This window comes from Lactuca virosa, chromosome 2 (assembly GCF_052849685.1).
Source record: "Lactuca virosa cultivar CGN04683 chromosome 2, Lactuca_virosa_CGN04683_v6, whole genome shotgun sequence".
In the NCBI taxonomy this organism is placed as follows: domain Eukaryota; kingdom Viridiplantae; phylum Streptophyta; class Magnoliopsida; order Asterales; family Asteraceae; genus Lactuca; species Lactuca virosa.
Window position 1 is genome coordinate 277,395,360 of NC_136427.1, and position 27,039 is coordinate 277,422,398.

At 34.7% G+C, this 27,039-nt stretch overlaps 2 protein-coding genes and 1 long non-coding RNA gene across 3 annotated transcripts; 2 read left to right on the top strand and 1 right to left on the bottom strand.

The window, feature by feature from the left end:
• Positions 1–1,448: 1,448 nt before the first annotated feature.
• LOC145158544 (casein kinase 1-like protein 11) lies at positions 1,449–2,585 on the top strand. The gene is made up of 6 exons (XM_079077428.1): positions 1,449–1,524; positions 1,610–1,736; positions 1,848–1,921; positions 1,987–2,047; positions 2,146–2,279; positions 2,391–2,585. Exons 3-6 carry the CDS (start codon positions 1,880–1,882, stop codon positions 2,583–2,585), a joined length of 432 nt encoding a protein of 143 aa, XP_078933554.1. The 5' UTR covers positions 1,449–1,524; positions 1,610–1,736; positions 1,848–1,879.
• Positions 2,586–16,137: 13,552 nt separating this feature from the next.
• Positions 16,138–18,327, top strand: LOC145157019 (uncharacterized). Its single transcript, XR_013737046.1, has 3 exons — positions 16,138–16,367; positions 17,158–17,669; positions 17,830–18,327. It is a non-coding gene; the product is annotated as an uncharacterized LOC145157019 (long non-coding RNA).
• A 1,923-nt stretch (positions 18,328–20,250) lies between these two features.
• On the bottom strand, positions 20,251–24,631 carry LOC145158545 (putative F-box protein At3g16210). Its single transcript, XM_079077429.1, has 3 exons — positions 23,874–24,631; positions 20,421–20,463; positions 20,251–20,331 (listed from the first exon to the last, which is right to left on the bottom strand). Exons 1-3 carry the CDS (start codon positions 24,629–24,631, stop codon positions 20,251–20,253), a joined length of 882 nt encoding a protein of 293 aa, XP_078933555.1.
• Positions 24,632–27,039: the final 2,408 nt, after the last annotated feature.

Consider the following 27,039-nt stretch of genomic DNA (forward strand, 5'->3'; position numbering starts at 1 on the left):
AGTGTTTCTTAAAAGTCTTCTTTAACTTATTATTAATAATAAGTGGTTTAAATTAATGAATAACAATTTTAAATGATAATAACATCAAACTATAAATTACATTTAGCTATAAATAAATTGTATTTTAAATGAACATCTTTATCTCAAAGTTAATGTCAATAACATAACCATTTTAAACATATATATTTTCAATATTTTAACAATATATTTTTAATCTTCGTTGCGCAACGCGCGGGAATTCGTCTAGTATATATATATATAGTTTGAAATTTAATTGAAAAAGAAAAGATTAAATTCATTGAACCATCATCACCCACACTTTATTCAACTTCTATTTAATCCTAGCAATCATCCATTCAACTCTTATTAAACCCTCATTGTGGATGCTCTTAGTGGCGATGAGTGTCGCCGCTAAAGGACAAGAATGTCGCCGCTAATACCTTTAGTGGTGATATGTCGTCGATAAAGGGTCGTTGTTGTTGGCTCGTCGCTAATACCATTACTAGAAAACAGCCCTTTAATGATGTGCAAACAATGACGCGCGCTGATAGAGGACACGCATTTGTGTGTGCCCTAAAAAATAATGTCAATTTTGTAAAATTTGAAGGATAGAGGACACGCATTTGTGCGTGCCCTAAAATTAGTGTCAGAAAAGAAAAAAAGAGGAAATGCGGAGGGCGCCTTTCATAAAATGTGTGTCATCTAAGTGTGTCGCTTTATAATTTTTTAATGAAACACGCGTTTTAAGGCGGGATTTCACCCACCTATTGGATCCCAAAAATTAAAATCTCCGCCTCTTCCAATTAGCAAGAAAAAGCCCTAGGACTTCGTCGGATCTCCGCTTACGAGTGGTGGTCGGAGGCATTGCACGATGGATGGGTTTCATTAAATAGTTTGGGATCTTACAAAGAAGAAGACGACTCAATGGGGTGAAACATAATTCCGAATATGTAGATGACTCCTTGGATGTGATTCAAAACGTCTCTCCAAAAAAGCCCTAATTTCTGACCCGCCACCTCCTCCATCCCTCACCAGTGCCTTCACGTATACATAGGCCCATCACTCGCATACAACTATAAATATATGCGATTTAGGGTTTCTCTTTGGCCTTCATCATCTCAATGGTTCACCAGATAGCGATCCATTTATGAACAAAAGGATTTAGGAAGCAATCAGAAGTTTAATCAGAGATATGGTGAAGTTTAGTAAAAGCCAACTTGATTTTGATCCTTCAAAATGAGTTCGATCTGTTCAAAGAAGTACAAAATATGATTGTAAATTTCATGTAAATTTCAAAATGTGTTCGATCTGTTTACCGCACTATACCACCCTGTAGTCTAAGAGGGTAACCCTAAATCTATATCTTAGTATCTCGCAAGTCGCAACTCCACTTTCCCTTCTCAGGCTTTCAGTGACCAACACTACACTGAAGTGAGGAACATCTCGAAGCAGGGGTTAAAAGCTGGCACCAAGAAGCAGAAATATGATAAAATTAGTGAAAAAAAGATGCTTACTCCCATTGAGGTATTGATTATTATTTACAGCAAATATACTTTTAAGTACTTATTCTCTTTTAGTTTTATTTTATTTATTTACTTTTACCTTACAGGTGCTTTGCAAATCTTATCCTACTGAATTCATACAATATTTCCATTATTGTTGATCTTTGCGATTTGAGGACAAACCAGATTATTCTTACTTGAAGAGGCTTTTCCGTGAACTTTTCATTAGAGAAGGTAGAATTTATTTATATTTTTTAAATAATTATATTTTTGTATATTATTTTCTTAAATACGTATCAGTATATTGAACAAGAAGTGTTCATGTGTCAAACTTTCTTTATTCAGGTTATCAGTTTGACTATATATTTGACTGGACCATGTTAAAGTATCCCCATGTGGGCTCCAGTTCTAGAGGAAGGGTAAGTTATTTGTTTGTTAATTTTCTATCTTTTCTGAAATATTTATTTATCTTTATTATGAGCAGACAACTGCAAAATTACCATTGAACCCTGGAATATCAGCAGAGAAAGCAGAAAGGACCCCAGGTTTGTTTAGATTTGTTTTTTACTTAATATACTTCTATTAATTTTTTTATTTTAATGAGAAGGAAATCTTAATGGTTGATTATTTTATACCATTTTAGTGAAACAAGAGGTTCGAGATAGATTTTCAGGGGCAGTTGAGTCATTTACTAGAAGAAATGGTTCTAGTAGCGGCTTGCATGGTGATCAATCAAGGCATAGATCTTCAGAGAATGTTACACCCTCCAAGGATGCAGTGAGTAAAAATTAAAAAAATTGTCTTTGCTTTTTTACCTATAAAAGCAATGTTCTTACATTTGAAAAATTGCTTTGACTTTGGATGATATTTATAAATTTTGACTTTTAGGTGCATGGTAAGTCAGATAGAGGGCGGATATCACGAAATGGAAGCAGCTCAAAAAGAGCAGTGATGGGAAGCAGCAGCAAACCAAGTTCATCTGGTGAGCCTTCTAAGCGGTTGGGTTCAGGAAGTGGTCGCATATCAACAAATATTACTTCTTCTATTTCTACTACACAAAGGCTACATTTCCAGAGGCCTTAAAACCTCATGGAAATGTAGTGGCAGCTGCAGCTGCTCGAGTCCACTAAGGAAACAAAGATAAAGAAGGAATCCATATAAACTTAAAGGTATTTGTATTTCTCTTTGCTTAATACAAAAAATGGGTTTTATTTTAATTTGTCATTAAAATTTTGATTTATATTTTATGATTTTTGTTATACAGGGATTTACGATCAGAATAGGACTCACTGATCCACTAGTTCGGTACCAAGCATACACTGATTATGGACTGGACATGGGAATAATTAAGGACTCTAATTACAAACAAATAGACAAAAAACTTCCATTATGCAAAACTGCAATTAAACTTTTTGGTAATGTCTTGTAAGCATCATTTTCTGATCTTTTTTGGCCTTTTTTTTAATCTTTTATTTCATAAATTGTTTTGTTTATTTCTCAGGCACTGATGGAACAGTGGCTTGCACTCTATGATCCTGCTGGTTGGCGTGTAGGAATGCAATGATTTTTTATGTGGATATTTTTATTATATTTAGAAACAAATGTTTTCTCAAATTTACTTTATACATGATGTAATTATAAGCAAAAAATTTCATAATAAAAGATGATTAGAAGATTAAAACCAAATTAAGGCTACAATAAGAAATATTAAAATTGTAACTTAATTAAAATGTAATTATAAGCAAAAAATTTCTAATTGTCGCCGATAATGCTATCTGTCGTCACTAATGCCTCGTTGACACTAATGTCATCTATTACGACTAAAGGTGTCGCCACTGATTGTAGTTTTTTTTTTAGTTTTTATGAAACTGTTCAATCCAAATACATAACAAACATTAGAAAAATATAAAAACTGCTATGAAATATTAATTGCAGAAAAATAGATCGAAACATTAAAATTTAATAATACAACAACAATATCAAAATATTAATCCAAACATTCAAGTTAAAAATATGTTATAATTTTACAAAACATTACATAAATTCAAAAATTAGATACATGTCATCATCGATTGTAACGTCCAAAAAAAAAACCAAAAATATCATTTTTAAATTTATAAAACGATAATCCCAAAGACAACATCATGGAATCCAAGGTGGAACAAAGTGTTTCAATGCATCATAAATATCAGAGTAAATCATAAAATGTGGAAACGGTGATGTGTGCACTACAATCATCCTGGGCTCCCCTCGTTCAAACCAGAAGTACCTGAAACATAAACTGAAAACCATGAGCACAGAGCTTAGTGAGTTCCCCAAATACCACATACCATACATATCAACACATAATGGCCCCCTCCCATCATAGGGCCCCGCCCGACATTGCTCCCCCCCCCCCCCCCCCCCGCGGGCATACAGATCTGTCTATCAACGGGCCCCGCCCAATGAGTGTAACGGGCCTCTCCCTAACTCGCATAATGGGCCCCGCCCACTGAGTATAACGGGCCTCACCCTAACTCGCACAACGAACCCCGTCCCGCATACAAGTATGCAAGCATAACTAGTAGTAGCATACAAAATAACCTTTGGGCCCCGCCCACTAAGCATACGAACACATACACATGCAAGAGTCACACAGACATCTAACACCCTAACATAATAAACCCTTGGGTCGGCATTGGTGCCTTCAACCCGCTAAACATGGTGAGGGAGACTTACCTCAGAGTGCTGAATCTCACAGATAAATCTTTGGCTGCTGGTCCGCTAAAATCTCCGTGCTATAAACATGAAATACCATCCAATTAATAATTGGATCCCGACTCATACTAAGAGTCCAGAATAGGATAAAATACCATTTTACCCTTTACCTAACTTGGCCCAAGGCCAAGTCCCAACCCAACTATCCAAAAGGCCCAAGTTCCAAAATGATCACCCAAAGCCGAAATATGGCCCAATCTTCCATATTGGGCCTAAATCCCATCGTGGGCCTTCGACCAAAAGAGTCCACAAAATAGCATCAGCCCAAAGAATAGAATTCTCATGGCTCAACAAAGCCCTAGACTCCTAAGGTCCAACATGGGCCCAATACCGAAAAGCCCAAACTTCCAAAGCCCACTGTTGAGTATGTTGGGCATATTCAGCTCGTACGCTTAGCGTATATGCTCTAGGGCTAGTACGTGCAGCGTACCAGCTTGTACGCCCAACGTACTCCCCAGTTATCCATCCCACATCATTAAGCACTTAATCCGCTCAGCCCTTTCTTCATATTCACAGATCCGACTTCCTTAAGGTGTCTTATCATGTAGAGTTGGCAACTTTTCATGCATGCACGGCTTCATGGGGTTCTAAAGCTCAAAAGAACTTAACATAGGGTCTTAACACATGCATGAGTCCATAAACACCTCCAATCTTGCATTTTTTATGGAAAAAAGGACCAAAAGAACCCTAGATCTACCATTAATCACTTCTGGAGTGAATCAAGAGGCTCAACAATCACTCTAAGGACTCAAAAAGACACAAAATTACACATAACTAGATCTAGCATCATAGATTAGCAAGATGGAAGATTTTTACTACAAAAGGTTAGCAAATGATGAACTAATCCCAGATCCTCAAGATCCAAGCACAACTCCAAACGGTTCACTTCTTCTTCTCCTTCACAAAGCACCAACAAACACACTTTATGTCACAAAACTCTCAAGAACTCACTAGGGTTTCGATTTCTTGACAAGGGAGGGTGGACGCTGGCTAAACATGACCAAAAGAATCTATCTTAAGGTTTAAATAGGGTGTAATACCCTATAAATTAGGTTTTCATAATCCACACGTACATCATGCGTATGCCCACCGTACGTGGACTGAATGCACGATCCTGAATGCACTAGTATGCCCAACGTACAAGGAGTATGCCCAACGTACTCCAGCTTTCCTAAAGTTGGCAATTTTGCCTCCTAAGGACCAATTCTGCAAAACATTACACACCAAGGGTCTAAACTAAAAAGTAACGTGAATCGGGTGTTACAACTATCCCCCACTTAAATTATATTCCGTCCTCGAAATCATTCCTTACCATCCCAGGTATGCCAGACAGCCTGAGCAAATCAACCGCCACCCCGATACGGACCGAGTAAGCAACCCCGGGCATTCAACAACCTTCTAAAAATGCAATCGAACCCAACCTTAGTAGGGTTCCCAAATCCTGGTGATGAATGGATCCTTACACAACTTAAGTTAACCCTTGAAGAATGACCATTTCTACTCTACCCGAGATCTGAAATCTTAAACTTGTCTGACTCCCCGACAGACAACCTATACTGAACCAGTGCTAAATCAAGTCAACTTTGAATTCCAAACGGACTACCCAACTTCTGATTACTTGATGTTCCCATTGGAAAACATAATCACTGACCATGCGTTGCAGCCGGAAACTTTTCACTTAACAAAAGGGATTAGATAATCCTTCGAGTAGAAGACTCATCCTGAAGATAACAAATCCATGAATATATTGCACCACAAGAGACAATCTGAGAGTTAAACCTTCTAGTGTTGAATAAGTCACCAATTCCTTAACTGCCGAACCGAAACACTATTGCTATAATTATGAAGTCCCATAACTTGCCAGACCTACACACATGTAGAATCATTCTAAGGCACGATCACAAGGGCCTTTTCTACCATCAGAACTGAAAACATCCCTTTTTCCCTAAACCCTTTAGTTGTTGCCTTTGGCATACAGATTCCTTAATTCATATCTTGCTGAAAGAAAGACCTTGCATACATACTCACGATTCCCAATGCTAGTTTCAACCAAAAGCCAACTCAGTAATTCATTCGTAACTAGAGATCTAAAGATTTTCACTTGCATTACACCCGAAATCTTCTGATTCACGGAAACCCTTCACTAAACCTAGATATAAAGATTCCCAAACCACTGCTGAGACTACCATTCTCATACCTGGTCCAGCCACCAGGTTCCTGAGAGTCCCACTGACAAGGCTACCTTAGCCTATGCATAACTCCATGCCACTCACTGACCACATATCATCCCTACTAAAACCATGATCCAATACCATAACCCAAACGGTCTCTGTCAGGTCCCACCTGTATTGCCATAACCACTCAAGCCTCACCCACGGGACTCACCCAATCTAAAGTACACAGGCCCAACCCCTCCTCGGACCCCAATGGTCCTCCTCCTATAACAGAGAAATGTTCTCCGACAATCCGGATCGCCTTGCCCAAGGCACGGACTGAACCTACCTTATACCACGACCCCCAGACAATGGTATATCTCAATCTAGCGAATGCTACGATCCCATCGCAGACTTACAACACTTCCATACTATTTGTTACTCTAGTAAATGTTACGGCCACCTTTCAGTCTTACGACACGTATAATCCGCCATCGATACCACTCGTGGTCTTATCGGACTTATACCATATCAACCCCAAATATCATGAGTTGAACCCACATCCAACTGAGTTACAATCAGGTGCTCGGGTCATGCTTTGAACCCTAAAGCCTTCATCGAACAAGAACATGCAGCAAGGCTCTAACACAGCCCTCAACCTGGATACATCCACATGCCTGCTATACATCACAAAGAAGACGTTGATCAGTTATTGGAAGTTTCCTGAACTCCCAACTTACACAACTTCAATCCAAATAGCCACTTGAGTCGTCTCCCCTCCTGATTGGGATGTGAAACTTACCCTAGTTTCACACCTGATCCATCTCCCGGAATTCTGAACGATTATCCCACACTTGGATTTGTCGAAGCTCTCCCAACCCACAAAATTCGGTGGATTCCCAACCCATATTTCCTTCTTATTGAAGGGTTTTGAGCATTCTAACACTCAGGGCCGGTCCAGACGGTGGGCAACCCGGGCGACCGCCCCGGGCCCACGTCTCCAGGGGCCCAAAATTTATGGGCTATATAGCGCATATATATATATATATATATATATATATATATATATATATATATATATATATATATATAAATTATTACCTAAATGATTTTTAGGGCTGAAGTTGGTTCAAACTCAAACTAGCTCAAAAGATAAACAATTTAACTTGCTTGTTATTACTAATTGACCGCGTTTATAGTGAAGAATAAATGATATTTTTTTTGAATCTTTAGTATATTTGTCTTTAAAGGACCATTTTTTTCTTTTCGCCCTGGGCCTCATATACGTTTGGACCGGCCCTGCTAACACTCCTATGGTGTACATGCAACCCTATAAACCTTGGATCTATGTTTTCTCTATTATACATGCAAATATTCAATATTCCAAGGTTTCATCCTAACTAGCATAACAAGAAGTATATACAATACAAGAATCTAGTAGAATGACATACCTTTTGATGGAGCTTGAAGTCTTTAACCTTTAAGAGCCTAGTGCCCCAAGTGTTGCACCTCAAATGGTTCACACAACACCAAAAAACCCTTGGAATAACTTGAGAATAAGGATACTTGCACCAAATCGGTTTTGCCCTCTTGTGTACACACACTACTGTCATTTCATGAATTAGGGGCCTCTTTATATAGTGTGGAGGATTAGGGTTACATTCTTGTAAACCCTAATACCCATGACCTTTCATTTCCATAGGATCCATGGGTTAAACACTCCATGGACTATCCATGAAAGTTTAGCCCAACCTAAATGAACTTGGCCCATCCTATATATATATATATATATATATATATATATATATATATATATATATATATATATATATATATATATATATATATATATATATATATATATAAGAGTCCATATTTAATTAGTTCTTTTTTATCACTAAATTAATTCTTGATCAATACTAATTAAATAATATGATTCCATATTAATATATTAGAACTTATAAAATATTAATATAAATCATAAGTATCCTTTTTCTTATTTTGTCTGTCTAATTGTTCTGATGTCATGCAACCCAAATGGACCATGCCAAATTGGGTCAAGTACATACCAATTTTAGTTATGGACTTAGACACTAATCCAACAGTCTCCCACTTGGATAAGTCTAAAACTATTATTGCGTATGACTCCAAAACCCGACTAGCAATCGTAGCTCTTAAAGCCGTTGTTGAACTCTGACATAGTCAATGACTTGTCCATTAGATAAGGGATCATATATTCCTCCATTCTAGATATCATATGGACTAATACATGGATTATAATCATTCTCTCTGTCCATTTGTTGTTTCTCGATTTCCGATTTATGACGACTGACTAATTGAACAAATCAAATTAGTCCAGGCTTGGCCAAGCACTTAGGGGTGTCATCACTAAATCATCGAGGGGCCCACATATATCACTTTTATCCCTCCAAGGGTAAAAGGAATGGATAAACTTCGGCTCATATGCTTGTTCTACTATTTGTGGAATCATACACAAAGGCATGTTTTATAACATCGAGTTACCAATGCGTTTTCATACAATCAATGTATAACCAACTCATAGTCAACAACTCACATCTCTAGGTTTGAACAATATAAGATATTACCGTCTCATGATTCACTCATGATAAAATCCATGAAGTGAGTCAAATGAGCATGGGTTTAATCAAATACTCGAATCTCATTTAAGGAGCACTCATGAATGTTGTAGCAACTCTTACTATGTCCAACACCTTAGACATCTACAAACCCAATTCATGGCAGTCTTGCCTTAATACCTACTTCCAACGTATTATCGACTGTGGATGGTTTGAATAACTTAGTCATTCGGGAAGAATGACCTAGTTATTCTGGAAGTCAAAACATGCAAAGTGAAACACAAGAATAATTGAATCCATTATGGTCTTAGAACTTATGAATATAAATAGAACACCTTTTATTTATCACCATATTGATTACACATTATTCATTGAATAATGTTTCAAATCTTAATACTTGAATTAAAACAATAGCCATGCCATGCTCCAAGCATGCACACTATGTTTGTCCAAACAATAGTTATACCATACACCAAGTATGCACCCTATGTTTGTCTATGATCCTTACTTTGTGGAATAGATCAATTGAACATAATTTCAATGATTCTCATTTCACAATCTCAAAACATTATCGTAAATGTAAGAATTCCAAATTCCTGCCATTTACCGAAATTTGTTAGATTCTAAACTTATATGCATTGATCCTCTTGTAATGACTATGCACAAAATCACAAAGACTTGGCAACAGACATTACAAAGTACTCCAATGGAGATCAATTCCATGGAAACAAAGTCTCAAATTCAAAGTACATTCCTTTGAACATCCTTCTTGCATTAAGTTTTTCTAATCTTACACAGATTGAATACCTTCCACCTATGGAGACATTTCCATATTCCCATTTTGACTATCACTTCTGAACAAGAGTTGCCTCTTTTCAGAATATGTCAATATGGTCCTTTCCAAGAATTTGCACCATACTTCCAACTGTCCATGAGCAACCAATCTTATGTAAAACTTAGATTGTCCTCGACAATTGCTTAATCACTTTAGTCATATCCAGTTCTAGTACTTTTTCCCTCTTAATGTCATAGGCATTTGGAAGAATTTAGAACAGATGAATATTATAGCACATGCAATCGATCCTATATCCGAAGCATATGGGACACGATTCATGATGTCTCACATAAAGACATGATTCTAGATCAGTCTTTTGCTACAATATTTTTTATTTGCCATGTTTTCATAATTCGACTATGAAAAGGGATTTCGTAATCATAATTGAATTTGAGAACGCAATATATATAGAATTTCCTTATGTTGAACCATTCCAACATAAAATTCATATATATATCCTTGACTAAAGATGATTAAAATCTCAATCTAAGCTTTTAGAATTGAAATGAAGTATAATTTCCTCTCCCGTAGTTATAGCAAAACAAATTTTCCCAATTGAAACTTTTGTTTTCTATAATTAACATTGCTAACTTGCAACACTTATCATAATTATCATGCTCCCACTAACATGATGATTATTAACACTTATGCTCCCACTAGCTTTGACATGTACTCAGAAATCAGCTAGACTTCTAGAAATCAATACGTTATTGACTTTCTTACAAAAGTTCAGATTTCTGATACGAGATGCTTTGATAAAACTTTATCAGAATCATACACCTTTCCATAGATAGCTCACATGTGTGTCTAAACAATTTTTAGAACTATGAAAAGGGATGTCATAATCATAGTCTCAATTGTTTAGACCTTTGCCATTTCTCACAAGTCTATGTTAGTGTGTCGGTTACCCACACACACTCCACTAACGACTTTGAGAATGCAAATATCACAATTTCTATCTACTTAAAATCTACTTAGTGAAAGCGTTTCCTCACCATCATTTTCATGAATCGGAGAGAAACCTTATGACACTTAGACTTTATGGTGTATGTGTTCCTATCCATGTTAATTTGTCAAAACCATAATCACAAGACAAGGTTAGTGACAAATCTAAACTCATATGGACTGAACTTGTGCAATCATAACTTCTTGCCACTTGGTAGCACAAGGCCTACCATTGCTTCCAGGTTGTTATGCAAACAGTTGAGAACTTGTAGAACTCAGATGCATAGTCAACTTTAACTGGAATGGGCACAGAAATAAGAATATGTCAACACGATAGGTTACAAACCTCAAGTCGTGTGCTAGTGATAAACTACAGATTTTATTCTTGATTAGTTCTTGAAACTCTTTCAGGATCTTTAAGACTCCCACTGTCTTCTTGACATATAAGACTCTCTCGCCAAGAACCATTCCTCGACAGACAAATATTCAAGAGATAGTGCGGATTCTTTATCAAGACAAACACTTCACATAATTGGCCTTAGTTGGTCTTTAATTTATCCAAAACATCACAACTTACCAATTTCAAATGTACCAAAGTAGAAAACCTTTTAATCTACATTTGACAAGTGTTATAAGCCTTCTTTAAGATATGTGTCACTCAAGTTACAATCTTGGAGTATGACTCTAAGAATTGTTTTGGAACGAAGTATGACTCATCTTCTTGATTTAACCATTTCAACAATTCAAGATTCCTCTTCTTAGCCATAGGAATGTACTAAGATGTCCTTAGATGACTAATTGTGATATGATTTCGTAATCATTAATATGATCACAAAACATGATACAAAAGTACTCTCCCATCTTTTCAGATTTGAGAAACTTTTATCTTTCTGCCTAATTTGATTCTTCTCATTCGTTCTCCCATACATCGAAACTTTTCCAATGTTTCAGAATTATACTTAAACTTGTAAGTATAACCATATTTACTAAGCTTTAGTAAATCATGACGAATAGTCATATCGATCTTTTGTGGTGGACTTGACCAGTGCACAAGAATGTGTACTCGATCCCTTAGTCCTTCACTTGACTCACATATACATGTGAACAAGGAATTAGTCTTAACTTTCCAAATATGAAAATTCTCATTCATCATATAATACAACTTGCATGATTCTAAGTTTCTGTCCAATTAAAACTTGGGTGATGAGAATCTTTCCTTATTTGGTAAATTTAGGCACTACCACAAAAGAAAGAACCAAATTCATATTTCCAATATTGCTAGAAACATACAAACATCAATTTTTTCATAAATGCCATTGCAAGGAGATATAATAAGATAAAACAAAATTTTATTTATAAAATGCGGAAAAAACTTTTTCCTTACAATGCAACTTTAAATGAAAACTATGCTATTACATATTTCCTAGCAATCTATCATAACTCCTAAGCAGCAGCTCAAAAATCCGATCTTCAAATCATGCGATTGAAATCCATATTTCGCGATCAGATTCAGCATACTCTTCCTTTAAGTTTCCTTCCCTTTGTTTGATCCTACCATACATCAAAATGTAATCTAGTCACATCATGTATTAAGAATCAACAATTACAAACTTAACAGAGTTAGATAGTGGACTTACCTAAAGCAGAGTGAAACTTTTTTACTTTACCATCCTCATGATATTTTAGGTAAATAGGGCAGCTTCGCAACCAATGCCCCTTCCTTTGGCAATAGAAACATATGGACTCTTTGGCAATGGTACATGGGACTATCTCAGACTTAGCCTTTCTCTGTACCATTTGGTCAAACAAGTTGACTATGGCCGATCCCTTTCCATTGGGAAGAGAAAGCTTTTTTGGATATCCAATGTTACCATTGTCAATGTCCATGGAAGTTTGGGAAGTTGATCTTCTAATCAAATTTGCTTTACCAGTGCTCCAAATCATTGTTGATTCAGCAGCATCAAGCAAATAGGTAAGATCATTAAGGGTCATGTCATGGTCTGTCATATAGTAGTCCTAAAGGAACTCACTATGTGACTTAGAAAGTGATTGAAGACCCTAGTCAACAACCAACTTCCTCAAGACTTTGACACCCAACTCTCCCGGCTTGTCAATATGTGACTTCATCTCCAAGATGTGACCATACATAGACTTTGCTTGCCAATAGGGCTTGAGTGACCTTGAACTATTCAAGAACTTGTGGGTTAGGGAGAATAATTGGAGGAGGTAGAGGAAGAGAAGTATGATTTCCATTATCCAACCACGAAACATCATTTTCATTAGGAAAGTTTGTTCCAAGAGATTTGGGAAGATCATAACTGTCTGAACCAGACATCTACAATGGGAGAAATTCAAGTTAGTTGATTTAAAGTCCTTAATAGAACACCCAAAATGAAATATTAAGGCTAGGACCCAACACAATATTTTATAACTTGGAAGAGGGATGCCGTAATCCAAGCTATAAAATATTTGAAGGTAGGTGAATGACGATTCACCAATTTCCACCATGAAAAACGAAATAGGAATTAGGTTTTAATTGGTTTGAAACTCCTAGATCTTTTGAGATTCATTGAACTTTTCAATGGCATATTTAAATCTCGATTGTGCCCTTTCAAGTTTTGTGACTGGGATGCCGAGGATCACAAAACAAGGTGTGAATAACCATGTAAATATACTTGGTACTCTTAATTTTTATCACCTAATCGATGTGTCGGTTAACCACACGCACTCCACTGATCTATGATAAACCTTAAGCCACCCTTTGCCAACCTTGTTAAATCCAAGTTAGTGTGTCAGTTAACCACACACGCTCCACTAACGACTTAAGCAAGGTGTAAAGTGTAATTTCATGGGTTAGCACCAAATTCACATTTTCCTAAGTAACTAAGATAAGGAATTTATAAGTGTTTAGTTACTTAGTATTTATCATTATACTTTTAATGAAGGGAGAATTATAGTCTTGTCCTACCCGTTCGGCTAACGGCCCTCCATCAGTCAAGGAAGCGGTGGGTGAGAGTGGACACCCATTAAACTGCCATTTTATAGGTAGTAACCTTATACCCCACTTATAGACCGGCTTCGTGAATGAGGCCTACTAACGGTAAGACTGACTTTGTTCTTATACATATATATAATTATTAAATATTAATATTATAATAGTATAAGGGTTGAATTTTAACTTTTAAAATTCAAAGGGTTTAACTTGGAATTAAAGTATTCATGAGGGGAAACTTTACAAATTCTAAAACTTGAGGGCAAGTTTTGAACAATTCAAAAACTATTCAATTCCATAACTTATGAGTTTAAAGTAGTTTTAATGAAAAACTCTTCAAGTTCCATAACTTGAGGACAAGTTATGGAAGACTTTAAAGCATTTACAAAATGAGACTCTTCATTTTTATAACTTATGGAAATCGTATGAGTTTTAAAAATCATAAATGTGACTTTTCATATAACTTGAGGACAAGTTACAAAAACACATATTATGAACAACTTTTAGATCAATTTGGATTGAAAACACATTATCACATAACTTTTCTATTAATCTAAATCAACTCATAAGAACAAGATAATTCAAATCAAACAATTTTTCATGAAATTAGCCTAACCATTCAACTAATACAAAACATGAATCTATTGACAATTATATTTGAAATTGGATTAGCATGAACATTACCACATCAAAAACAGGTTTATAAGTTCAAAAACAGCTTAGGGTAATGTTCCTAGTCCAATTCCAGCCAAAAAACTCGAAAATATGCAAACTGGAAGACCAACTCGTCAAGTTCTATAAGGAACTCGTCGAGTTCATGCTTTAACTCATGAACTCGTTGAGTTTTTGGCCAGAACTCGCCGAGTTTTCAGTCTGGGCAGATTCTTGGTTTTGAAAAATAAGTTGCATCAAGTATAATTGAAAACAAGCCTAGGCTCTGATACCACTGAAGGGTTTTGAGCATTCTAACACTCCTATGGTGTACATGCAACCCTATAAACCTTGGATCTATGTTTTCTCTATTATACATGCAAATATTCAATATTCCAAGGTTTCATCCTAATTAGCATAACAAGAAGTATATACAATACAAGAATCTAGTAGAATGACATACCTTTTGATGGAGCTTGAAGTCTTTAACCTTTAAGAGCCTAGTGCCCCAAGTGTTGCACCTCAAATGGTTCACACAACACCAAAAAACCCTTGGAATAACTTGAGAATAAGGATCATTACCACTAGAGTTTAGTCTAATATTCACCGAGACTAATTTTCCTTTGACAAAACCTAGTATCATTACCACTAGAGTTTAGTCTAATATTCACCGAGACTAATTAATATTCTTGTTATTATTACTATTATATAAGCACGAAACAATATTTCTCAACCACTATATACAGAAAGGGGTCAGACATACACTACAAGAAATAGGGGCTTCTGTGACTAAAATATCAGAGACTGATTAAATCAGTCATAGATACCATGTATCTGGGACTGATGAATTAGCCTCAGATACTATCAAGGACTGATTTTAATTTTTGAACCATTAGAGACTAGCCAAACTTATTCGGGACTAAAACTGTGTCCTTAATATGTTTACGCCAATTTAGGTGTTGTGGGAAACACATTGGGACTGAATTTCGGTCTTGTATAGTCTAGTACTAATTTTGACTTTGTAGGGGAAAGTTACACGGGACTGAATTTCAAACCCTAATAAAATTGTGCCAATTTTTATTGTGTATAGAATTTATTAAGGACTGAATTTCAGTCATCGATACAACTGCACCAGTTTGTCCTTTGTATGAGAATCTTTTTAAAGACTGAATTTTAGTCCCTAATAGACATGCATTATTTGACATTCAAACAAACACCTATAAGTGACTAAGTGACTGAATTCTAGTATCACAAACTAATTATTTAGTCATAGGTGTCATATATCATAGACTGATGAACCGATTTAAGTTTTGTAGTTTATGCCATATATCATAGATTAATACGTTTGCGCCAGTTTAGCTTTGGAGGTAAAGATATAAGGGTACAATTTGTAATTATACCCATCATCTAAAAGCGTTGTAATATATTTCACCCCTTAACCCTTTTCCACCCCTACTCCCTTCTTTGTATTATTCATGTTTGGGGAAATTAGGGTTTGAATTTGACAGAGAGACGGTGTCAATGCATTCCCTCACTAACCTTATAATTTCGTTGTTCATATTATTAATGTTTTATTATATTTTTATTGCTACAAATTTTAATTTATTTTAATAAAAAAAATTGGTTTCTTTTCTTCCCCGCCTTCACGTCAAATATTTTAAAATCTCGCTTATGTCCCAAATTGTAAAAAGAGGGAAAAAAGCCCTCCTCCTCCTCACTTACGTATGTTCAAATATATAATGAAGTTACTTTTCATAAAAGGGTGGCTTTTGGTTCTCTTTCGATTTTGGTTCTCTTCCGATATGTGAGTTACCGACCGAACTCCACCCTTGGTAAAAAAAACAAAGCGGCCATACCTCTACCATCTCTGACAATGTCTCCGGCCGGCGACTCCACACGCAAGTTCGATTCCACTGTCGGCGACTCCACTAAGAGGTTCGATTCTACTGCCTTGTATAGGTCTAATTTTTGAATGTAACCTTCGATTTATGGCTTACACAGGTTCGATTTTGAACTGTAATATTTTTTTAGGTTCTCTCTACGGATTCTTATTTGATTATATTAGGTTTCTAAAATTTCTTATCTACATTTGTATGCATTTCAATTGGCTGTACAGGTTCGATTATGCCTTGTATAGGTCCGATTTTGAACTGTAATCTTCTAATCATATCATATCTATTAGGTTTGTTGTATTTCTTCATGATATTAGGGATTTCAAGTTCAAAATTATTACAATAGCCATTATGAATTTCTGATATTCTTAAATATGATGTTTATGATATTATTTTTCTGTAATTATATTGGTTCTCATTTCTGATTTCTAAAAATCTGATGAAGTGAATATCTAATTTCTGAAATTGCAATGGTTATGATATCAGATTTCTAAAATTATGATTAATTGAAATTCTTCTATATATATATATATATATATATATATATATATATATATATATATATATATATATATATATATATATATATATATATAATTTACTTTTTTGAAGTTACAATGGTTCTTATTACTAATATGTGTAAATCTGATTAAGTTAAAATCTTGTAGTTCTAATGTTAGCCTTCATAGTTACAATGCTTCATATTTCTAAAAATCTCATTATAGGAAAAACTGAAAAGTTGATGTTTTTGATATTAGTGTTTCGATAATGTTTGATCTAATTGAATTAAGTATGAAATTATGACATTTCTAATTGTTTCGTTCATTTTTCAGGCCACTTTGCAGCATATGGACTACTCTAGTGGATAGATAATTTCGGGTTTCATCCTGATCCATGAAACTCAAGTGGCTGGGCTCTAGTGTCATATAAAGTCCTTACTTTTTTGAACCAAAAACTGCACTACCTCTATATGCTTATCCTTAAATTCTCACCTGTTGTTAAATGACTATCCTCAGAAAAGAAATGGTGCAATTGAGTAAATAGACTTTGTTCCAATAATTATTGATTGAAGGTAGTCAAAACATAGATTTATGATTTTAATTAGCAAATGGGAAAAACATAAAAAAAATTGTATATTTTGTTAACCAATTGTAATTGTAGTAGGTTCCATATGGTGGTTTATTTTGTTTACCTGTAAATGATCATTTCTTTTGATTTATGTAATGTGAATATTTAAAAGGGGACTAATATACGTATTTCTTTTTCATGCGGCTTATGTAGGAATTGCAACCATGGCGGGTTCCGTATGGTGGCTTATTTATTCATGTCAATAAAGTAAATTAAAGTAAATCTCTTTTCTTGTCTGTTTTTTTAGACATGTTACAATAAAGTTTTTTTTATTCTTTTAAGCTCTTGTTCCATAAAAGTGGAGTGAATATTTTTCATTATCTATATTAATTTTATAACTAATTTTAATATGTTGAGTTTTTTTTTTAATATTTTAGGTACAAATTGTCCAAATTAAAGAGGTGGTGCCTACTAAACTAATTTTAGCCGGAATGATCATCACTATGATATGGAATGTGTTTAAAGCAAAAGATTGGTAGACTGTTTGTAGGAAGCATTAAACATTACTCTATGGAGGGGAGACATCGATAAAGCAAGGAAGAGCTCAAAGTTACTAACAAGAAGCTAAAAAAACTGAAGAAAATATAAAAAAATAGCAAAGTGTATGATCTTGAAGTTCTTAGACTATCAAAATGTACCCTGCCCTTCTGGTGAAGATGAAGATCCTATACACGAGGATAAAACGCATCTATCAGGTCCCGATTCTTAGTCAAGATCTACTTTACTTATTAGTGATTTTATTGTTAGTCTATTATAGTTAATCGTTTTAAGTTTTAGATTTGGAGATTGTCGAATATTGTTCATTTCTTTATATTATTTTTTTTGTTTTGTGTAGTTACATGAATTCCAATGTGTACACTAGTAGTTATAATATCTATATGGGAAATAAAACTTGTTCAGTTTTCAACTATTGTTACTGCAGAATATCAATCTTACATAATAAATATTAGTCCTATAAATGACATATCGGAGACCAAATATATCAGTCATAGTAATTTTTTCAGTCTGAAAAAAATCATATTCGGGGCTAAAGCATATTCTTTCTGAGACTAACATTCTGCCTTTGATAATTCATATCAGAGAATCACACATGACATGTAAATATGTAACAAATGAATTTTAATGGAGACTAATTGATATATCATTAAGGATTGATATCTAGTCCCAAAATAAACATATTGGAGACTGAATAAGATTGTATAAGGGATTGATGTTCAGTCCTTACAAGATAACATCAAGGACTGATATTACATAAATCCAGGGAACCAGAGGAAATATATTAAAGACTGGCCGAGATAATATCAGAGGCTGATTTTCTGTCTTTAATACTAACACATAGCTGAGACTGATTTTCAGTCCAGGATACATAAAATATTGATTATCTAAGACTAGCTCTCGGGGACTGGATGGGGACTAGTGAAATCAGTCCCTGATGTGCATCAAAGACTGATTATTAATCAACAAAGACTGATTTTGTCAGTCTTTGATACCCTTTTTTCTTGTACTGATAAAACACCGGAGGGCGGGACCATTTTGGCATATAGCACTTCTGAAATCCAACAACCCTATGCGGCCCTTTAAACCAGATTCCCCGTACCGCGAGTGGTTAAAAGATATCATAACGACACTTATATAACTCATAATAATAGCCCAAATACTTATTATAAGGTCCTAATAATATTATTATATTAAAACATAAGATATACTAAAGATAGGGTAGGCGTAGCTCACTTACAGCGGGTTTTTCGCAAAACCGGGCTTCGCTGGAGCAGCGTTCTCGAACCGAAAGGCTCTTTTCTCGGGACTCTAGGAGCCTCGGGGCTTCCTTCGGGTGCTAGGGGGTTTACCTAGACTTTAGGGGCCTTAAGGGAGGCTAGAGAGAGTATAGAGAGAGAAAATGAAGTTGGGATGGTGTGAAGAATGAGGGAACCCGACACCTCTATTTATAGGCTGGAATCCTGCTCTACTCGTAGAGTAGGAGGTACTACTCATCAAGTCCATGGCCAGGTGTCACCATCTGGTGGCTTGCCTTGGGGAGAAAGCCTTGGCCCATATTCAGCCACGTCACCCGATTTCGCACAACACTCTGCCGACTTCTAAACCCCGTAACGTTCGCATACGAGCTCCGTTTTCGACGTTCTTGATATCCACGCGTAGGTAAAAACAAGATCTACAACTTTCATTTAGACTCCGTCGGCTAAATCTCGACCGATCTTAAATTTAATAGTAGGAGGAGATTATATTGTTAAATGTCCGCGTAAAATTCATAACTTCTACATACAGACTCCATTTTCGCCTGTCTTTTTATCGTTGAGTTCCTATTAATGAGATATTCAACTCTTATTTAGGTCGCGTAGGCCAAAAACCGCTCGAACTAAAATTCGAGTTTCGGGTCGTGCACTGCTATGCCAAATCTTAGAAAATTCATAACTTCCTCATACGAAGTCAGATTTGGGCGTTCTTTTTATGGACGCTCTCGGTTTAACGTATACTACAACTTTTTTTTAGATCACTAAGGCTAAAAGTCTTTTATCAAATATTCACTATTTACGTCTCCCGGTGTCGTGCCGGTTTTGCCGTAAAACTTCGACGAGCCATAACTTCTTCGTTATAACTCGGATTTCGGCGTTCTTTATATGTACGGAACCCTTGAGACATATTCTAAAGCTTGGTTAAGATTATTTAGAATTTGTCGAAAATTCGTTTTCGACCCCTATTATCTCTAAATTGACTAGCCCAGATCTACGAGTGTTACACCTAAGCCTGATGATACTCGGTCTTCGGGTCACCACCCCACATTAGGAAACGATTCGAAAAAGGGTGTTACATAACTGCCTATGAGACAACCTTAAAACACTTCCATGTGTAGCTTCTTGAACCTGCAATTACACAAACAATGAAGTAATTCTAAATAATTACCTATTTTTGATTTTTCAAGCACTAAGCATTTCAAAACAGTTTTACGAACCTGTATAAAGAGTTCTTTTGCAACATCAGATAGACCTTTTAACCTGGAACAAATTTCTTTAAATTTTTTGATGAATCAAATACCTATAAAAACATATACCAAACAATTAGTCCTTCAGTGCAATTAAGATGAGAAAGGATAAAAAATGTAGGTCATGGAAGAATCAAGAAGAAGATTACCGGAGAAATTATAGGTATCCCAAAGAAGGATTATATGATCCTTCCATTGACAACATGTTGATTTCAACTTCCAACTTCCATTCCAACACTAAAATTAGATTAAATTAAAGTTGGATCTTGATTAAAGAAAAAGACTACAAAACAACTACACAATATTAAGAAGCAAATAAACTTCAGATCTACGTGAGCACTTTGCTAATCTGATGGCATGTTGTTGTTTACTAAAAGTGATGGATCTTTCAAAAAACAAATAAAATCAACCGATACATACCCAATTTAGTGACTGCTACTTGTTAGTTCTCCCCGTGTGGTAACAACAATATGCATTTGTGTAATACTTGGTAATGACATATGAATGGTTTTTTGACGACAACTCCTAGTCATCGGAGACGGTAAAAACCGATTGGCACATTAAAAATAACGATTTAAGAAAAAAACAAATAAAACATAGGAAAATAAGAGATGAATTATTACATGTGCCTGTTATCCAAGAAGTAGCAAACCCTAAAATCAAAACAGGGCGCGTGCACGAGTGGATAATAGCTTCGGTTCAGCTTCAGTTCATCACGTCAGATCTTTCAAATTTGTTATTAGAAATATTTTAGGTTTTTTTCATAAGGATAATGTGGGATTGTTACGATGATGGAGGAGGCGAAATGGTGGATTTGAAGAGAGATATATGTTGAGATCTAGGGGATTGTCGTTTGATATTTAAATGATTGGCAAGATTCTTGATGATTTAATTTTCTTGAACGATTGTGGTTACCTAAAATTAAGCGGACATTGATTTTATGGAAATTATGAATAGTGTGATATCAGCAAAAGAAACAGGAAGACAACATATATTTTCTTTAAATTACGGAATTATTAATGGAATGAAAAATTAATTAAATTTATTATTTATTACTATTATTTGATTAATTACGAAATGACAAGTGGAATATTAAATAAATCAAAAAATCCAGAAAATGTCATGCGTTCAAGTACATGAAAAAGTGACACATGTTGTAAAAAACTAGGGATAATGACTTGAAAGGGTAACGAACTTTCGACTTTGTTCACATTTAGTCACTAAACTTTTTTTCGTTATCTATTTGCCATTGAACTATTGAAACTGTTCAAATTTTACCCTTATGACCGGCTGTTACCGGTCATAAGGGTAAAATGTGAACAGTTTCAATAGTTTAGTGGCAAATAGATAACGAAAAAAAGTTTAGTGACTAAATGTGAACAAAATCGAAAGTTTGTTTCCCTCTAAAAAGTTCAATGACTAAATGTGAACAAACTTCCTCTTGTATTATGTTTTAGCAAATTATTTATTTTTGTTAAATTGTGGCAACATTTGTTGATGAAGAAATCTATGAAATAAAAAAAAACAAAACCCCGAAAAATATATTAAAAAAAACGAAAAATCGAAACCGAAATAAAAACCAATGGTTTGGTATTTTCCAAAATAAAAAATCACAATTTTCCAATCTGATTTTGCTTTTACAAAAATTCAACTTTCGGATTTCCATATCTAAATCCCTCCCCCTTTTTATAATCGACAAATGATTATAAAACCAAAAAGGGAATGAGAAAGCGCTCAATTCAGAATTTTCTATCCAAAACTCCCCCTTTATGACATGAGAGATAGAGAGAGAGAGAGACATGTAAACACCTCTATATAAGGTGGGTTCATACTACATTTAGAGGTGTGCTTGAGAGATGTAACATTGAGAGTGTTAGTGTGTGTTAATTATGTAGATTTAGATCTAGATCCTTTTTTGTAAACACCTTTCATAATCGAATGCATCTCTTAAACACCCAAATCACCGTGTTCTTTAATTCCGTATGCCAAACCAATGGTCATAATTCACATCAGTGAGAATGGTTCATTTTTTTGTAAAACCAAAATCAGATTGGAAATTTTGATTTTTTATTTTGGAAATGTCAAACCATTGGTTTTTTATTGCGGTTTCGGTTTTTTGTTTTTTTTTTAAATATATTTTCAGGGTTTTGTTTTTTTATTTCATAGATTTCTTCATCAACAAATGTTCCTACAATTTAACAAAAATAAATAATTTGCTAAAACATAATACAAGAGGAAGTTTGTTCACATTTAGTCATTGAACTTTTTAGAGGGAAACAAACTTTCGATTTTGTTCACATTTAGTCACTAAACTTTTTTTCGTTATCTATTTGCCACTAAACTATTGAAATTGTTTACATTTTACCCTTATGACCGGTAACAGCCGGTCATAAGGGTAAAATGTGAACAGTTTCAATAGTTCAATGGCAAATAGATAACGAAAAAAAGTTTAGTGACTAAATATGAACAAAGTCGAAAGTTCGTTACCCTTTCAAGTCATTATCCCTAAAAAACTACTCTTTTAATAGAATAAAAATAGAAGTAAATTACGGAATTCCTTAAAGTTTATTACACATATCATTCTAAAAAATATTATTTTATTTGATTAATCATAGATAAAAAAGAAGTAAACAAATAGTCCTAGACAAATTTTATAATTGGTCACTACTCATTTCCTTTAATCGGCAGTTAGATTTAGTTGTTGTTTTAAGAGATTTATAATTTTTATTTTTCAGAAGATAAAACAAAAATTAAATAAAAAACTAGGAATATAAATCATATTTTTCTTCCGGCAACAAAAATATGATTTATATTAAAAAACATACTAATTAATAAAAAATTTCTAATTAATAAATTTTATCGGAGATGTTGCCTTCTCTACCAAAAAAAAAATTTGTATGCCTATTACGAAGGTCCGGGCCTCAAGAATCTTATTCTTCCTTATATATGAAACTCAGCCCCAAAGCTTATCAGAAACATTTTCATATCAAACCTTATATATAAAACTCAGCCCCAAAGCTTATCAGAAACATTTTAATCTTGATTAAGAGACAATAAGATAAACAACATGGAATCCTAGCAAATCGAAAATGTCTCCAAATCGAAATGCAACTAATTAAATTCCAAAGCCAAAATTAATATCAAACAAAACACATATATGAAGGTGAAACCAGACTCTCTATGTACTCAATGCCATATATCGTTCGAAAATTTTTAAGACTTATCGATTTACACGATCGTTTTAATGTGTCATAGATAAAGATCCGGAACGAGCCATCCATCATAATGATTCTTCCATGATCCAAAATAGAAATTGGGTAAAACAGGTTGCGCCAATTAATACATTTTAAACCGAATCTGAATGAAAACGCTTTGGACCATGAGTTATGTTCCTTCATCAACAAGACATCAAATCTGTTAAACCTGATCATGCTGATGATACAAATACATCCATTTATTGAACCCAAAAGAGTGCAATGACATCGATCAGGTATATCTATCTTTGAAACCACCATCTCCTTAATATTCAGACACAAGATCACCACCATGTCGTATTTATAAGCAACCCAATATAAGAATCCGTTTAGAAACGTACCACCGATATCTTCGTGAAACCCATATTTTGGAGAGAAGTCTTTTCGTGTGATCCATGAACTCTTTTTAAGATCGAAGACATCAAAAGTGTTCCAGTCGCCATAGAAATCATCATGAACTTCAATTCGAACAATTTTCAGGTCATCTGGGGTTGCACCATAGCCAAATCCAAATGCATAGGTGGCGCCATTAAATGGATACGGTGGATCCGGGATTTCCTTCGACGCCCGGGTCAATGGATTGTATAGAATCATATGAGGGTTTTGGAACTGATCACTAAGAACTAAAAGGACTATCCCATTAAAGGTTCCTACAACGGTGACATCTATACCTTCTTGGTGTCGAAAAGGAAAAGGAAGCTTGACTATCGAATGATCTTGGTCGTTAGTTGATACATTGTCGTCGATAAGATGAAGAGGTGAGGTGGGGAGGATGATCATTCGACGTGATCTCGACTTCATAAAGTAAGGATCAATAATCAGATGATTCCAGTGTCTGGATACGCATCTAAAACGCAGTAAGGACTTTGCCGGAAGTCGAACAAGTATATCGTGAAGAATGTCATCAGGTATATCGATGCCGGCCATCGGAAAATTAGAATGACGACGGAAGACGGAAGAAAATTGCGCTGCAAGAAAGAAGATATGGGTTTAAAAGTATGATTAGGGTTTAGGCATATAAATCAATCTCCTTCCTTTAAAAAGCAATTAATTTGAAATGCAAATAAAAGTCTAATTATTTTTATCTTTATGAACTTTTTAGATATTAATTGCACGAAAAGCTGTGTTTATAATCTCATCTCAATCATGTAATAAAATGGAAATGTTATATTTGATTAAGGAAATTCTATTTATAGGCGATCGGAAAGTCTCTCATTTTATGCATTAGAATTTATAAATTCATTTGATTAAAACTTATAATAAACACTATATTAATATTGTATAAAATGACATTTAACTTACTTTTTTTTTTAAAAGTTGTTTTGACAATCCAAAAAATTAACTTATTAAAAAAAACTATTCACACTAATTTTTAATTAAATAAGTTTATGCAGTCTTTTAATACTCTTCTAAATATATCATTTATATTAATTGTAAAAACATAATATTATAACATAATTTTAAAGATAGATTTAACTTTTTTTTATATATGTTAGTTTAAGATATTGATCGAATTCATTATGTTAATTGTAAAAGTAATATAAAACTTTGGAGATGGGCATTATCATGGCATTTTTTATTTATGTTTTTATATAATTTTAATAACATTTTTTTTAATTACTTATTCTTTGTTTATTTTTTATTTGTTTTTTAACGTTTATTTTATATGAATATTATTTAATTTTATTTGCTTAATATATAAAAGTAAATAATAAGACAAACTTTTATTTTGATGATCTCATCCATAACTTCAAAATTTAGAAGAATAATGAAATAAATGTCATAATTACAAGTCAATATATTTGATTTTCAACATTATTTAATTACGCATTGATTATATACATATCAAAGAATTAGACGGTCATTCAAGATCTTGTCATGATACTATTTAAAAGTCACATCATGATATGCGAAAATATCAATGATAATATTATGAATATGATATATGACATAAAAATTATATTTAAACATAATTAATCATAGATATTTATTTAATACTTGTTTTTAGCATACAATACATTCATCATACCCTGCCTGTCATCAGGCCCCGCCCGGTATACATATCACATACAACGCATGTAAGAGTCACACAGACAACTAGCATCTTAACCGTAATAAATCATGGGCCGACATTGGTTTCTTCGACCCGCTAAACACTGAGAGGAGACTCACCTCAAACTGCTGGAAACCAGATAACTGCGTGGATTGCTGATCCGGAAAGTCCCCGTATTAATAATCAATAAAACTCCAATTAACAATTTGGCCTTAACTATAACTTATGAATCCCATTTATTTGTCCAACTCCCAGGGTAAAAGACCATTTTACCCTTTCTTTACTTGTCCCAACAACCAAGGTCCAACCCAATGGCTCCAAAAGCCCAATATAACCCAAATTCCTACATGAGGCCCAAAACCCATTATGGGCCTAAATCCAAGAAGGCCCAAAGCCTAATAATCCCTAAGGCCAAAAAGACTATTGGCCTAACAAGGCCCAAACCCTAAAAGTCCAAATATAGCTAGGGATGTCAAAAAGTCATGTGGGACCCCGTTCCCATAGGTGCCCCGTCCCGTTTGGGGTATTTATTAAAAAAAATCGGGGGTGGGGGCACGGTTAACCCCCGTTTTAATTTCGGGGGCGGGGGTGATGGTGGGCAATCCCGTCCTGAAACCCCCATGAGAACCATGTTAATAAATTATACATATATTTACATATATTAGTTATATAAATATAATAAACAATAACATGATTTTGAGTTTCCGAAATTCAACAAAAAAACATATTTTTAAGTTGTTAGTATAATGTTTTTAAGATTCCATAACTTTTTTATTTTTAACATGTAAAATTTTGCTATAAATAATTATCTGTTACCTAAAAAATAGCTTCTTTTAGTCCAAAAAAGGTAGCAAAAAATCAGTCGGGGCGGGGGCGGTGGTAATAAGGGGGGTTCGGGGGCGGGGGCGTGGACGAGGGAACGAGGAAATTTTGGGGGCGGAGGATACACTCCCCGTCCCGTTTTCCCCTGTTGACATCCCTAAATATGGCCTAAAATGCAAAAGTCGACAAAAAGTCAAGCTGCTGAGTACGTTGGGCGTACTCAGACTTACGCCCAATGTACTCTTTCCGGGGCCAGTACGCGCAGCGTACGAGCTGGGTACGCCCAATATACTACACAGACAACCAACCCTTCCATTAAGCACTTAATCGGTTAAGCCACTAAGCCAAACTCTCATATCTGATCCTAAATGGTGTCTTAACACATATAGTTGGCAACTTTACACTCTTTCATGATTTAATGGGGCCGAAAACTAAAAAAAGAACCATAAGAGTAACTCTA